The 15,349-nt window shown below is 58.2% G+C and overlaps 2 protein-coding genes across 3 annotated transcripts in view; both read right to left on the reverse strand.

The window, feature by feature from the left end:
- The window catches only part of LOC116539204 (glycodelin-like), a 5,458-nt gene extending 2,976 nt beyond the window's left edge, over positions 1–2,482 (reverse strand). The window contains exons 1-3 of one of the 2 annotated variants that reach the window (XM_032261927.1): positions 1,122–2,482; positions 581–720; positions 115–191 (exon numbers count right to left, since the gene is read on the reverse strand). In XM_032261927.1, coding sequence (XP_032117818.1) covers positions 115–191; positions 581–720; positions 1,122–1,217 — 313 coding nt within the window. In that variant the 5' untranslated portion in view covers positions 1,218–2,482. The remainder of the gene's footprint in view (positions 1–114; positions 192–580; positions 721–1,121) is intronic. The other variant, XM_032261928.1, reaches the window with a different exon arrangement.
- An 11,022-nt stretch (positions 2,483–13,504) lies between these two features.
- The window catches only part of OBP2A (odorant binding protein 2A), a 24,466-nt gene continuing 22,621 nt past the window's right edge, over positions 13,505–15,349 (reverse strand). Inside the window, exons 4-7 of the mRNA XM_032261871.1 lie at positions 15,199–15,341; positions 14,447–14,615; positions 14,149–14,172; positions 13,505–13,632 (exon numbers count right to left, since the gene is read on the reverse strand). Of these exons, the coding sequence (XP_032117762.1) occupies positions 13,516–13,632; positions 14,149–14,172; positions 14,447–14,615; positions 15,199–15,341 (453 nt within the window). The 3' untranslated portion in view covers positions 13,505–13,515. The remainder of the gene's footprint in view (positions 13,633–14,148; positions 14,173–14,446; positions 14,616–15,198; positions 15,342–15,349) is intronic.

The raw sequence follows: 15,349 nt of genomic DNA on the forward strand, positions 1-15,349 counted from the left end.
AGCAGAGAGAGTTGAGACGAGACAGGCCCCATCCCCCATCCTCCAGCAGAGCCACCTCTGGGAGACCACGGCCAGATGCCAGCACTGAGCCAGCCCCTGGGGACCGGGGATGCTCACAGTTGATCCTGAAATTCTTTGGATTTTCAGTCTTCTCTGCAAGGACCTTCTTCTCAACACAGCTGTTGTTCTCCCTGAAAGGCGGTGGCGGTAAAATGTGGTGACCGCTTGAATTGGAGTTGCCCTCAGTGTCACCCCTCAAATCAGGTCACTGTAGGAACTTCCCTGGGTCCCAGGAGCACCGCAGCCTGCAGCCGCCCAGACCTTCTCCTCAGTCTGACCTGAGGCTGCTCTGTGGGGTCGGCTGTTGACTCAGAGCCTGGGGCAGGGGCTCTGAGGGGACAGGGACCGTCTGCCACCCCAGTTTACCACACCACCCTCATGGAGGGGCCACAGTGAAGCTCCTGGCTATCAGAAAACGCCTGGTGCTGAGCCCAGCTCTGCCCACCCCACCCAGTCCTGGACCCCTACGGGGGAATACTGAGTCCCCCGCCAGCCCCATTCCCAATGATGAGGAACCCACCATCTGTGCAGAATGATCTCCAGGTTGCCCTCGGCGGTGGGCATCAGGGAGGTGATGTAGATCCTCAGAGGGGCATCCCTGGCCTCCAGGAGGGTGGAGTCGCTGGCCGCCATGGCCATGGAGTGCCAGGTCCCTGCCAACTGAGGGGGCCTTCAGCTGCACAGGGGTCCCCACCCCACTGTGGCTCTCATTGCACCCCATGCATGCAGGGATGAGTCTAACAGGGATGGGTGCAGTGAGCACTGGATGGCCGTCTGCTGTCTATCAGACGCTGGGCTACAGAATTTCCTGTACTTAAAACCACCAGCGTGTGCTAACTCAGGAGTGTTCCAAAGTCCGAATATTGAGGGAGTCACCTGGGATGCTGGGAAACCAGAGAGGCCACCCTAACGATGGAGAGCAGGGCTGAGGGGTTCCTGACATCATGGCGTCCATTCTGCGCTTCCTGTAGGTTTCTGAGATCCTGGGCTTCCCGCCTGCCGGCAGCTCCCACCCGCCCCAGGCCTCCCACAGTAACGTGCCCCCTTCCCCCGCCTCAAACCTTTGGGACCTCCAGGTCCTGCTCGGTCTGGGGGATGCCACTGGCCTGGACGCTACAGACCAGGGCCATGCCCAGGGTGAGCAGGAGGCACTGCATGGCTGCGGCTGTGGGTGGCTCTGAGCTCTGGAGTGAGAGGGAGGCCGAGGCAGTGTGGGCTCGGGGGCCTTATGTAGGAGGAGGGCAGACAGGAGCCCCGCCCACAGCCTCACCATGCCATTCCTCAAACCCATGACTCATCCTCACCCCTCGGGCAGCTTCCTGCACTGGGACAATGGGAGGCTCTTCCCTGTGCCCACGAAGGAACCTCCTCTGTGTCCAGCCTGGCAGTTCCTGGCAGGGCCTCAGGTGGGAGGGGCCTGGATCAGGTCCAGGTTGGCAGGCAGTGGTGGGAGCACCTCCTGGGTCGGGGCTCCTGGACAATGTTGGGTCAGAGGCCAGCAGTGAGGACATCTGTGCCCGGGGCAGGGGTATGGCCTGTGGGGCAGGCAGAGGGCCCTAGAGCCCCATGGCAGCCTTGTGATGCCACAGATGTCATGCCAGTGGGTGGCTGTCTGCATGGTCCGAATCCTGACCTGCACCTTCCGCTCAGCCACGCCCAGGTGTGCACAGCTGTGCCCCTCACACGCCAGCCTCTGGACGGGGGCTCACTGCCTGCTAGTGCGGTTCCTCTCTGACTCACAGGCAAGACGGGCTGGAAGTGGAGGACGCTGTCAGGCGTCAGTGAACTTCCAGACTTTGTTCCACGGTCTACATTGTAAGCCCTTTTTCCCACAGGGAAGCGTCACTTTGTCACTCACACATGAGCCTGTGTCCCAGTCTCTGGAGAGCAAGTGAGTGCTGAGGCAAGACATGGGTGTCCGCTCCTGTTCTCCCTCCCGTCGGGGCAGGTCATTCTGGCCAGGGCAACGAGGCAAGAACGGTACGGAAAGGCACACAGATGGGAAGGGGAAGGACACCGGGCCCTGTTCGCATAGAACACCATTACCCAGGTACAAAATGGCAGGAAATGTACAAAAACCCTCCTCGAGCCGAGTGAGGTCGGCAAGGTCAATCACACAGAAATCTACCACGATGCAAGGGGTCCACAGAGGCCGAAACTGGAAATGCGGTGTTTGTAATCCCACACACACAGCATGCAGGCAAAAGTCTCACCAAACACGGACAGGACTGACACTCTGAACCCTACAAATGGCAATGAGAGAAATCAAAGCCCTAAGGACACGGAGAATCACAGTGTGCTCGTGGGCTGGAAGGTTCAACACAGTGAAGACGTTCGCTCTCCCCACTCAATCCAGAGAGTTAATGTAGTTCCCATCCAATTCTCAGCAAGCTACTTGGTAGACAGATATAGACGTGTGTGTGTGTGTGTGTGTGTGTGTGTGTGTGTGTGTATTTTTTGTTTGTTTGTTTGTTTTTTGAGGCAGAGGCTTGCTCTGTCACCCAGGCTGGAGTGTGGTGGCACAATCTCGGCTCACTGCAACTTCTGCCTCCCGGGTTCAAATGATTCTCCTGCTTCAGCCTCTAGAGTAGCCGGGGATTATAGGTGCCCTCCACCACAACTGGCTAATTTGTGTATTTTTAGTAGAGAGGGGGTTTCACTATGTTGGCCAGGCTGGTCTCGAACTGCTGCCTTCAAGTGATCTGCCCGCCTTGGCCTCCCAAAGTGCTGGGATTACAGGCGTGAGCCACGGCACTTCGCCGTATGTAGTATGCAGACAGATTTGTTAAGGAGCTACAGTAGCTAACGCCATTTTGAAGAAGAATAAAGTGTAAAGAGTTAGTCTACCCAACTTTACAAGCACTGTTATCAATAGTAACCAAGCGAATGTGGTGTTGGCAGAGAAATGGGTGCATAGATCCATGGGAAAGAACAGAGGGCCTGAACACGGACTCACACAAATACGGCAACTGACCTTTAACAAAGCGGCAAGAGCGGTGCACGGGGAAATGTCGGAAAAGAGGGTCCCGGTCCAGACCCCAAGCACGGGTTCTTGGATCTCACACAGGAAAGAATTCAAGGTGCCTCACAGGGCACAGTGAAAGCAAGCGGTTGGGAAAGGACTCCACGTCGGAGCTGGGTGACCTCAGAAAGCAGGGGAGGAACGCCCGTCCTCTGTGAGTGCCTCTGCTTGTAAGAAGCTGCGCAGAGCTGCAGTGAAACCTGAATTGTGCAGATGTGCTCACTAAACATAGGGGCTCTCAACCCATCCACATACAATTAAAAGCACGTATTGGGAAGATCCATCATGTTAACCACAACTTAACTGCAGCCACGCAGTCTAACACGATTCAAAGAAAAACTAAACGGAGTGTGTTATTTCTTGCTGCGTAAGAAATTGGCTCCAAACACGGCTGCTAAAAACCACAATTTCTGGGGCTCAGGAAAGGGAGAGGGGCCCAGCGGGGTGGCTCTGGCCTAGGGTCTGCAATGAGGCTGTGGTCATGCTCTGGGCCGGGACTTTGGGCTCTGGAGAATGTCTTGAAACTGGTGGACCAGACGGCTGCTGGGAGCTTCAGATTCCTGCCACGTGAGCCTCTCCCTGGGGCTGCTGGTGACTCAGTTTCCCACAGCAAGTGGGATGAGGACCAGTGGGGCTGACGTCACACTCTGCGTCTGATTCATGCACCATCCCTTCCTCCTTGTCATTTCTATTAGAAGTGGGTCACTTGGTCCAGCCCATACTCAGTGGAGGCGTCACACAAGGGAAGTCATCCTGGAGGTCAGCTGCCACCTCAACAAAGCAACAAAGTGAAATCCACAAAGTAAATATGACACCCAGTTAACCATTACCAGGCAGGCAGTGGAGCAAGAAAATATGAGCCGTAACCAGGAGAAAAATCAAGTGATAGAAACAGACCCAGAAATGACGGCAATGATGGACTCGGCAGATCAGGATGTTAAAGACCCGGTATAAATATCTCTGCTCGCTCAAGAGGGCCCAGAAAGCACGAGCAGGATGAGAAGCAAGGTGCCAGGCGTGGAAAAGACCCAGGAAGTAAAACGAGGCTTCCCCTGTGGAAAACAGTGGGCAGTTTCTCAGAAAGTTAAACACATCATTATCCTATGACCCAGAAACTTTGCTTGAATTGAGGACAGGAATTCAGACAAATATTTGCATGTGCATATTTGTGGCTGGACTGTTCAGAAGAACTGAAGATGTAAACAACTCCAGAGTCCATCAAACAATGAGTGGATTAAAGGCATGGGGTCCGCTGGGCATGGGGGCTCAGGCCTGTAATCCCAGCACTTTGTGAGGCTGAGGCAGGTGGATCACTGGAGGTTAGGGGCTCGAGACCAGCCTGGCCAACATGGTGAAACCCCATCTCTACTAAAAATACAAAATTAGCCTTGCACGGTAGCATGCACCAGTAATCCCAGCTACTAGGGAGGCTGAGGCAGGAGAATTGCTTGAGTCTGGGAGGCAGAGGTTGCAGTGAGCTGAGATTGTGCCACTGCACTCCAGCCTGGGGGAGAGAACAAGACTTCATCTCAAAAAAACAAAACAAAACATGGGGTATATTCATTCGGTAGAATATTATTCAGCTATAAAAAGGAACAGGGCGTTGATACAGGTTACAGCATGGAAGAGCCTTGAAAACAGTGAAGCGAAAGGAGCCAGTCACATAAAGTCACATGGCATGTGATTCCATTGATAGGAAATGCCCAGAACAGGTAAATCCTTAGAGACAGAATGTGGGAGGTGAATGCTGCTGGGGACGGGGCTTCCTTTGGGAGTGACGGGAAGGTTTTGGAACTACGCAGAGGTCATGGATATGCACCAGGCTGTGTGGACTCATTGCTACAGAATTGTGCCCTTCAAAATGGTTATGTGACATTCTGTGAATTTCGCTTCAGTGAAGTTTGAAAGGGGAATAAAGAGCCAGATGGGAATCCTGGAGACGGGAAGCATGGAATTTGACGTGATGAGGGCACCGGTGGGCTCACGGCAGATGGACCGAGGGAAGCAGGGCGGGTGCGGGGCCCAGCAGCAGAGCCACCCACAAGGGAGCATCGAGGAAAGGGCTGAAAGGGACAGGGCCTGGGACACACGGGGTACCCTCATGGGGTCTGACCTACACAGAGCCCCAGCAGGGAAGAGAAACCGTGAGGGCAGACATGTAGTAAGGAAATCATTGCCCAAAGCATCCACATGTGATGAAAACTATAAGCACACAGACCCAAGAAACTCACGGAGCACCAAGCAGAGCCTATAGCGGCCCCTGCTGAGGCTGACGGCGCTTAGCCGCAGAGAACCAGAGGCGAGAGGGCCTCAGACGCTGCCTGCCGTCGAGATGGAGAGGACCCCGCCCACGATGGGGGGCCTGTTCCCTCTGTGTCAGTCACTGCACTGTGGGCGGGAAGGACCAGACCCGCTGCCCCGACAGGTCCCCTTCAGTACTGGGCTCAGGCCCCGCCTCCCCCAGGCTGGGTGTCTTCTGACCAGCTCCTAGAGTGTCTCAAACACACTTGCTCCCTGCAGCCTGGAGATGAGGAAGCAGAGGAGGCCGGCTCCTGGCAGAGCAGACAGTTCCATCCCTGGGTTGGGAGTGAACCTGTGTCCCCAGAGGGCTGCCTGCTGCCCTGCCTCACCTGCCTGGGTGTTGGCCCAGGGCCCGCCCCCAGCAGCAGGCACCTGGCTTCACAATGGCCCACGGGCTGCCAAAGAGGAGGGGATCCCGTCATTACTGCTGGAACCAAACGCCCAAACGTTATTTGCACCCACCTTCCCCAACAAGGTCCACAGGACACTACAGGTGCATGCCATGAGAACAGCTCACAGAGCAACCAGCCGGCTCCCTCTTTCCCGCCTGCCCCTCCGGACCATGAGAGAGGACCCTCCAGGGACTTGAGACTGCCCTGCTCCCACAGCAGTGACGCCCTGGCAGCAACACGGGCTGGACAACAGGGGCTTGGGGAGCTACCGGGCTGTGCAGCCCCAACTTGGCTTTCTGTCCAAAAAGGTCACTCAAGCCCATCTCCTGTTCACTCCATAAAACCACATCTCTCCTGGCCCAGCCCCTGCCACCCTTGCCCACGCCCCTGTCTTCCCCTGCCCATCCTGTGTCCCCAGGAGCCACAGCCAGGGTTCCTCACCCCCGTGCACCTGCCCTTCCTCCTCCCCCACCTGTGCCCCGGCGCTGGGGCTCCTCTGCTCTTGGGGAAGCACACTCTTCTTCACAGTCAGTGGCCATCTGTGGCCCCCAGGGCTTCATAAGGGACATGGGTGTTCCCCACCCCAGGCCACGCACCGACAGCTGGAAAAGGCTGGGCACAAAGGTGCCGCCCAGCCTCTGGCACTAAGGGACTTGTTCACACTCTGGCATAGCTCCTATCGGCACAAGACAGGGCCCATGGGCTCAACCCAGCCCCCTCGGGCTCCAGCTGAGCCTGCCCTTCCTTGCCCCCGCCTGTGCCTGGGTGCTGCTGACTCCTCTGCTCCCGGGGAAGAGCACCCTTCTCCACAGTCAGTGGCCATCTGTGGCCCCCAGGGCTTCATCTGCAGGCCCCAGGAGAGCTGGATCTTGGACTCAGAGCATCTGAAGAACTCGAGGCTCTGAGGCTGTGTCTGGGACCAGCCAGGATGACTGGTGGGACTTACAGTAGAAGTCAAAAACGGTCCCTTCAATACCAGGGTGGAAATTGAGGTTTACAGCTGAGAGCAGGATTGCAGTCTGTCACATGGAAAACTCAGCCACATTCGCAGTTTGTGAGGTCACATGGCAGGTTCCTGGAGGTCACTTACCCGTTTGGTAGTTTCCCGGTGAAGACGGCTCCTCGAAGGGCCATTTAAATAGTGGCACCCAGGTAGCTTCCTGGAGGACACAGCAGCCTTGGAGTTCATTTTGATGACAGAAGTGCACCAAGGCTCCAAGGGGTGAGCTGGCGCTTCTCAACCCGTGAGCGCCCCACCCACCCGCCCATTCTTCTCCCAGCGCCGTCCTGCCCCAGCTGAGCTTGGGAAGTGCCCCCAGCTTGTACTGTCAGCCCAGCCCCTGCCTCAGTCAGTCCTGTCCGGGGGCACCGAGGCCCTGGCCTGGGACTCTGAAGCATCTTTGCTAAAACAAAATAAAAGTGTTGTTTCAATCTCACGAAGCCCCTTTTTCCCTCTCCTACCACTCTGCTGCCGTGACTTCTGGGGGCGTGTGGACCCCACGGTTTCACACCAAGGCTCCCAACATGATCACAAGCAATGAATGGGTACATGAAGTGCACAGCGATTGCAAACATCATGCAAAATCCTCCTCCCGAAACCCGAGAGCTCAGCTCCCTGGGCAGGTGCGGACCCGTGGTCGACAGGGTCAGGGACTTGCTCTGGAGAGCTGAGTGTCCTGGGCTAGGTGGAGGAGGTGGCTGCATGGCACCGTGGCTGCCCTAACTGCCCCTGAACTGCTCACTTTAAAATGTTGATTTTACGTGAATTTTCCTTCAATAAATTACTAAGAACAAAATTCATCTGGTAGGATTTCAGAGGTGGAAGAACTATTTGCTGATGGAGAATTTTCCAGCAGGGAACAGGGACATTGGGCCTTCAGGGGGAGCCTAAGGGTCGTCACTGCTGCTGCTGAGGGCAGGTCAGGTCCCTGGACCAGCTCCCTGAGGACAATCAGAGGCATCTGGGGGCGGAGAAGGTGGGAGGCACTCCGAGCTGGATGCAGGCAGAGTGGAGGCAGGAGGAGCTGGCCTCTGAGAGGGGCTTGGTCATTGCTCCGGTGACTCCAGCCTCCCTGTCTGCCTGACCTCAGGCCTTCCAGCATCTTCCCGTTGTCACCATGTCACACGCAGGCAAGGTGAGAGGCACAGACGCCAGAGGCTGGACGCTGTGGTTGGGCTCAAAAGGGCGCCCTGTTGACCTGAGCCCCCGCTGCTCTCTGAGCCAGGGGTTCTCGGGTTCTTTCCTGGGACTGGGGAAGCTCCTGAGCTTGAAGCATCTGCCCTGCCACCCAGGGCTGGCCCCAGCAGAAGGCCAGGGCTGCAGGTGACGCGGGCTCACAATGGCACCCTTGTGCCTCCCAGGCCCTGGTGCTGCCTCCCCCGCCCACTCCCAGTTACCCCGGGGGGCGGCACCATAGGTGTCAGCTTGACCCTGTAATTACCTGCAGGGAGGGCAGCTGGTGGTGTCCTGCCACTCTGGGGGTGGGGAGAGGCAGGGCCAGTGCCCTTTTGGGCCAGAGACAAGTGGGCAGGTCCCAGCCCCTAAGGGCCACAGAGAAAGGCTCCAGTGTTCCCTGTCCATGGTGACCTCCTCCCGGTGACAGGCAGGATTCCTGCCCACTACCGGATCTGAGAGGACAGGGTGTTCTGCCAGGCCCCTTGACTATCCAGCCCCTGAAGCAGACTCCACAGCTGCCCCCTTCTCAGCAGGAGCCTGGACACTCAGGGACACCTGTGGGGCTCTAGAGGCAGTGTCTGTCCACAGCCCAGCAGGCTCTGTGGGAGGAAACGTGTGGATGGAGGCTGGCAGGCCAGGTTGGGGATGCGGGCAGCAGCCACATGGGTGGCTAAGAAATCATTTCCTCCATGTGTGTGTCTATAGGGGTGTGAGCATGTGTGTTGGAAGCATCCGTTCCACGCATGATGGAACGGGATAGAGCATTCAGAAACAGAGCTGCACAGACAAGGGTCATTTATTAATGGAACCCGGCTTGATTCTATGGAGAAAGGACAATTTTTTCACCCACTGGGGTTGGAACAGCTGCAGGTGCACAGGCAGACAGACGGTCCTTGACACGAGTGACATGCCCGCCTCACACAAAACCAGCTCCCACGCGGTCACAGGTGTCCACGTAACGTCAGTCCACGACACATTCAGAAGAAAACAAAGAGAGATCATCATGACCTGGGGTGAGGCAAAGAATTCTCAGCTGGAGCACCAGAAGGGCGACCAGTCAAGGAGAGCAGATGGGTTGGCATCATCAGCATTGAAGAGAAATACATTTCCCGCGAATTTCCCTGGATTCTAAGCCACCCGGTTGATGGCATTTTGTGATAGTAGTCTACATGGACTGAGTCTCCTGAGTCACTCATGTCCTTTGGCCAGAAAGTAGGCAGAGTAAAAAACCAAGAACCCATTGAGGAAGGGGGAGAACTTCGGAGAAGGCTGAATGTGCCGCCTCAGCAAATCTCCTATGCCAGTGAGAACCCCGGGCCGGGAGGAGTGAGACCCTGAGGCTTGGGACTGGGGTGTCCAGGGAGACGCTTTTGAGAACCTTAGAGCCACAACCCCCTGAACTCCTGGGGAAGGGTCCTCACACCTGTTAAAGTAGAACACCCCCCCAACTCTTAAAGACCACACAGAGGGCAAAGCTTGCTGTGAAGATGCCTGCCCGGCTCGAGGCCTCGGTGCCAATGGCCGACTGCAGCCAGCCTGTGATGCCCCATCTGGGGGTATGCTGTTCCGGGCAGGGGGCTTCCCTGAAGCAGCTGCAGGATGGGGCTGACATGCACTGTGGGACCCAGGAGCACACAGAGGTTCCTGGGGTGCTGGGCCCTGGAGGTAAAGGCTTGTGTGGGGGGCGTCTGCCGACAGGGGATCCCTCCCCCATGCCCTGGACATTGCCCACTGCCAGGTACCGTGGAGCCTGCTGTGCTGGACTGCCTGGCTCCCAGAGGCTTAGAAGACCGTGAAGCCCTGCGTGAGTGAAGCAGAGAGGCCAGAACTGTCTCAGCAGGACATGGGGGACGCAACCCAAGAGCTCCCGGGAGGGAGCGGTCCAGGCTGGGCCTGTGGTCCAGGGCCCCAAATCCCCTTGGCCCACTCTGCCTCCAGGCGGGCTGCTGCACCTGCTATGTACAAAGACAAGGAGACGTGTTGAGGAGGGGAGCCGGCCCCAGGACCAGGGAGTCACAGAGGTGACGAACAGGACATGATGGTCCTACAAGGAGACAGAGGGGCAGTTGGCATGGGTGTCACCACCGCATCCTATCAGCCAGGCTCAGGAGGGAGACGCGGCGCTGACATCGCCTCCTCAAGAGCCTGGCAACTCACCAGCACCAGCCTGAGCAGCCTTAGACCTGGACCATCTGGTGCAGGGAGGGGCCTTCAGCGCCACAGTCAGCGGACATCAGGTAGGTGTGGCTTCCCCACTGGAGATTACAGACACAGCATCTGGGGGGCCGTACGCTGCGCAGAAGCAGCCGGTCCCTGAGGCCACACGCAGTGCAGCTCTGCTGACCTGACATTCCTGGGAAGACAGCTGGAGTGACAGACACCTCTGCAGCTGCCGGGAGGTGGGTGAGGTGTCTATAAAGGGAGAGCACGGGGAGGTATCTGGGGGTGAAGCTGTTCTGCATCTGGACTATAGCGGTGTTAACACAAATTTATGCATGCCTTCAAATTCATAGAACTGTGCCAAAGGAGAAATCAACGCTGCCGTACGGTCACCTAAATTCTTAATGTAGGCCGGGCGCGGTGGCTCGTGCCTGTAATCCCAGCACTTTGGGAGGCTGAGGCGGGAGATCACCTGAGGTCAGGAGTTTGAGACCAGCCAGGCCAACATGCTGAAACCCCATCTCTACTAAAAATACGAAAATCAGCCAGGCATGGTGGTGGGTGCTTGTAGTCCCAGCTATTTGGGGGGCTGAGGCAGGAGAATCACTTGAATCCAGAGGCAGAGGTTGCAGTGAGCCGAGATCGCACCTCTGCACTCTAGCCTGGTGACAGAGTGAGACTTTGTCTCAAAGAAAAAAAACAAGAACAAAAACAAAAAATCCTTAATGTAAGAATTTTACAGGGTGGCTTCTGTTTAAACCGCGGGTACCTTGCTGTCTCCCTCCAGGCCGTTCGATGCCATCTGTTCTTCCTGCAGGAGCACCCTGCCCACTTCTCAGCCTCAAGGAGTCCTCCCAGTGAAATGTTTCTTGCAAGACGCAGCCTGGGCTTCTTGGCCGCTTTAGTCACCCCAAGAGAGTCACGTGGCCAATAGCGTCTGAGACTGTGGCTCTAAAGAGATGTTTATCGGTTCGCGAACTTGTGATTTCTCTCAGCAAATACCGAGAGCTCACTGGTTGCCACGGATCCTCGGAGGAGCCGGGGATGCACCAGGCATGTTCGTTAAACGGGACACGCAGAGGAGCCGACGCCCCTGGGCTGCATACGTGGTCGCGGATCTCACATTGATCACAGGGGTGTGTGGGAAACCACGGAAGTTGGAGCACAGCTTGCACACGTGTTGTCGGGCATCTAGGGCAGTGCTGGGCGCTGCATGCAACATGGACACACGTTTCGGGGACACTCAGGGTGGTGCCAACGTGCCGGTGCACGCAGGTGAAAGCCACAGCCGCTCTGGCTGAGCGGTGGAGCCAGCCTCTCACTTTAGTGTGAAGTAACTGCAGCTCCGAAGATGAAACCCACGTGTGCCACACCGGAGCATCCCTTTGTGATCTGCAGCCCCCTAGCCTCTCACCGTATCCCCTGTGTGAAGCGAATGAAACAGGAAAGCACCCTGTTCAGCTCACGGTGGCACAGCCACAGACTGGAGAGGTCGGAGAGGAAGCCAGTGAGGCAGGAAGGGAAGAAGGAGTTTGAATGGCTAGAGACAGCTCTAAGCGTCAGCCAGTAAAGTGGGTCCTTGGAAACGCGGAGCTAAATCCCGGCACGCTGGACTCCAGTGCGTGCTGTGTCGTAGACAAACACCAGGAACAGGGACCTGTTCCCAGACCTGCAAGCACCACGGTGTCCAACAGATGGCCGGGACCCCATGTCCTCTGCCCCGTTCTCACCTGGGCCTTGTGGGACTTTCCTGCTGGGGCCTGATCTTCAGACGGCTGGGGGTGTGTCTACAGACGGCTGGGGGTGTGTCTTCAGACGGCTGGGGGTGTATCTACAGACGGCTGGGGGTGTATCTTCAGACGGCTGGGGGTGTATCTACAGACGGCTGGGGGTGTCTGCCCACCCAGCCTTTGGCAATGCCAGGTGAGATGGGCAGCTCCAGCCCCACCTGCTGACATCCTCTAGGCAGGTGCTCAGCATTCCTCAGGGCCAGGAGCGAGCCAGATGATGCCTTTACTTTTGTTGGCAAAATCAGAACTTTTTAAACTTCTGCCCGTGTCTCTTTTGTACTATACTATGATAGCCGTGCCAACCAACTGGCGGATGAGTGAGTCCTCCTGTCACCAAGCAACAGGTGCACTGGCCCATGAGTGGGGCAGGGAGTGGATGTCCAGAACTAAGGGTTCTCTGGGCACCCTCTGGTGCCTCTAGGCCTGTGAATTGGCACAGCAGCACCACAGACCTGCAAGGCGCAGAACCTGGGGGCTCAGAACCCCAGGGGTGAAGGTCGGTGCTATCCCACTGGAGAAGCAACCAGCATAGGCCCTGGCCAGCGGCGAGGAGGAGGAGAGGAACACCAGCCATGCCTGGCACCGACGGCCACAGCTGGAGCCTTGCCCAGCCCAAGAATGTTTCTGCTCTAAGACTTCCTTCTGTTTTCTAGAAATTCTTGCCTAGAAATTATTTATTGTTTTTTAGACAGCATCACAGACATTTGTCACCTTGAAGACCCAGTGACAGCAAAGTGTGAGCCTTGTCTTTGTAAGATGGGGTTTGCTGTGTCCCCCACATGTAGCCTGTGGGCACCCAGGCTGGCTCCACCTCGGCTCGCCTGGGCCCTGCTGTCCTGGTCCATTTCAGGGCCACCCTGCAGCCTCTGCCTGAACCACATCTGGGCAGGAGGTGGGGAGGTGAGGTTGCTGGTCCCAGCGGGAGCGGGCAGTGGTCACTTGGTACACAGCCAGTGGCCCTGGAAGAGGCTGTCACTTTGCAGGCTCATCCCCCAGGAGGCCCGTTCCGCTTGGGTTTGTGGCTCCTGGGGCGTGTTTATCACCCCGGTGCGTTGGCCTCTCCTCCCTCACTGTGACCAGCCTCCCCGAATCCCCACAGCCCCAGTGTCCATGCAGACCCTCGCTCTGTACTAAACACAAGGAGGCCAGGGTGGGTCGAAGATCTTGGAGGCCTGGGCCGGCTCTGCTTACTCTGGGGGTGATGATGGAGGCACCAGTGCCTCTCTCTCCAGCGCTGCCACTGAGCCCAGGCTGCTAAAGGGGGCGGCTTGGAGGATCCCACTGAGATCATCCTGGGGCGAGAGCCATGCGGTGGCCCCGTGGCTGCAGCCCTGATGCTGTGTCCCCACTCCCGCCCTCCTCACTGGCTTCCCAAACACTCCTGCCCAGTGCCCTGCCCGTCCCAAGCTGAACCTGAGACCTGAGGGCGGCTCTGCAGGAGGCCCCTCCAGGACACCGCGCGGTCCCACAGGCCTGTTGGACGTCATGCCTCTTGTGGTTGCCAACGTCTCCCCAGCTTCCCGGGTGGCTCCCCCTCCCAGCAGGCCTCCCAGGGAGCCAGCGCAAGCCCCTCCCTCCCCACAGATAGGCACCCAGAGCTCGGGGAGAAGTTCTTTATTTGGTGTCAGGTGGGTGGGTCAGGGAAGGCTCATGGCTGGAGGGTAGGTCCAGGCGGCCGGGGCTCCATGTCTGGTGGCAGGGTGGGCTCTGGAGGTGCAGACCCGGGGGCCGCTGTGCTGGGAAGAGGAGCATAGGTCAGGGAGGCTGCAGGGTAGAGGCCAGGGAGGCTGCAGGGTAGAGGCCAGGAAGGCTGCCGGGTGGGGCAGAGGCCACGCCCAAAGCTCCCTCCCCAGGCTCCACAGCCCCCACATCGGCCATTGCTGGGCAGCCTCAGGGCTTCAGAGCGACCTCAGCTCCTCCAACGCCCGGGCAGGCCTCTGAGCATACTGAGTGGGTGGGGGAGGAGGAGTGGACCAAGTGGGGACAGGTGCAGGGGGCAATGGGCCAAGCTGACACCTGAGGAGCCCAAGGGTGGCCTCGCTGTGGACCGATGAGGAGGACCCTCACTCGGGCTGGCAGGCCCAGGGGCAGGTGAAAGAAAGGACTTCCCAAAAGTCCCAGGAATTGCGGGTGGGCAGACTCCAAGGTGCCGACCTCCTGCCTGGGCCCGGGGGTCTCCCTGCCTGTGTGGGATGGCAGGGGCCAGAGCAGACGGACCCTCGAACCCTAGGAGCAAGACCCACTCACCCTAGTGTTCGGGAACGCAGCTTCCTGCAGAGACCAAGAAAAACCCAGTGATGGGAAGATGCCCTGGCCCAGGGCCCAGACCCTGTCACAGCCCAGAGCCCAGAACCCGTCACAGCCCAGGGCCCAGACCCCGTCACAGCCCAGAGCTCAGACCCTGCCACGACAAGGACCCTAAGCAGGAGCCCCTGTGAGGAGACTTGGGGCACACAGGGACACGGGGGTCATGGGACACTGGAGGTCACAGAGAGGCACATGGGGCACATGGGGGACGGGGGACAGGGCACATACATCCTCTCACCCATCTGTAGGGGCATGAAAATATTCCCCTCTGAGAGTCCCTTGCGCTGCACGAGTTTCTTAAATTCTTCCAGGGCCTCCAGGTTGGTGTCAGGATTCCGACCTGCAGGTGAGGTGACCAGGTCAGCAGAGGTGGGGACAGCGGCCCGGCCCTGCAGGCAGCAGATGCGGAAAGGAGACGGCCATGGCCCAGCACTGGGACGCGGGGAGGGGAGGCCCAAGAGGGGACCAGAGTTTGAGGGTGGGGCTGGGGACAGAGGAGGCGGCCATGGCCCAGCTGAAAGGTCCCCAGGAAGGGGGACAGTGGCGGGGACTATCCAAGCCACTGAGCAACCCCAGGGGACCTGGGAAGCTCCCACAGCCACTCTGTAGGGTCACAGCCCTCACCTGGAGGGACCTTGTGTCCCAGAGGGACTGGCTGCTCTCCTGCCCTGGAGGGTCCCTGGCCCATGAGGGGCTCTGTCAGGACACTACCTCCGCCGTAAGATGACACTCCTATACCCGAGACCCCAGAAGTGGCCCTTGGCAGGTTCATGTCACCAAGGGCCATGTCTGTCCCTGCCTGGCCCGCCCCATTCCCACTTCAGGAACTTGGACCAGCGGCCAAGGGCAGCGCTCAGTGCCCGGCACATGAAGGCCAGTGCAGGGGGCTTCCCCTTTCCCCCATGCCAGGGCATGGTGATGCCGGTTCCACTGGCTTCTGGAGGCAGAGACCGTGGGTCAGGACATGCAGGCCCCAGCGGGCCCTCACCCATGAGCTCTCCCATGCGGAACAGACCCCCATGGCGCTGGTCTTTGCAGTAAAAGACGCAGTGGTCCGTCCCGGGCAGCTCCTGCAGGTATATGAGCTTCCTGCTCCCATCTGTAGATGACAGAGAAGGTGGGTCTTCAGTGCCCTCATTCC

Source organism: Sapajus apella, unplaced genomic scaffold (assembly GCF_009761245.1).
Source record: "Sapajus apella isolate SASKATOON/1434 unplaced genomic scaffold, GSC_monkey_1.0 scaffold126, whole genome shotgun sequence".
NCBI lineage: Eukaryota > Metazoa > Chordata > Mammalia > Primates > Cebidae > Sapajus > Sapajus apella.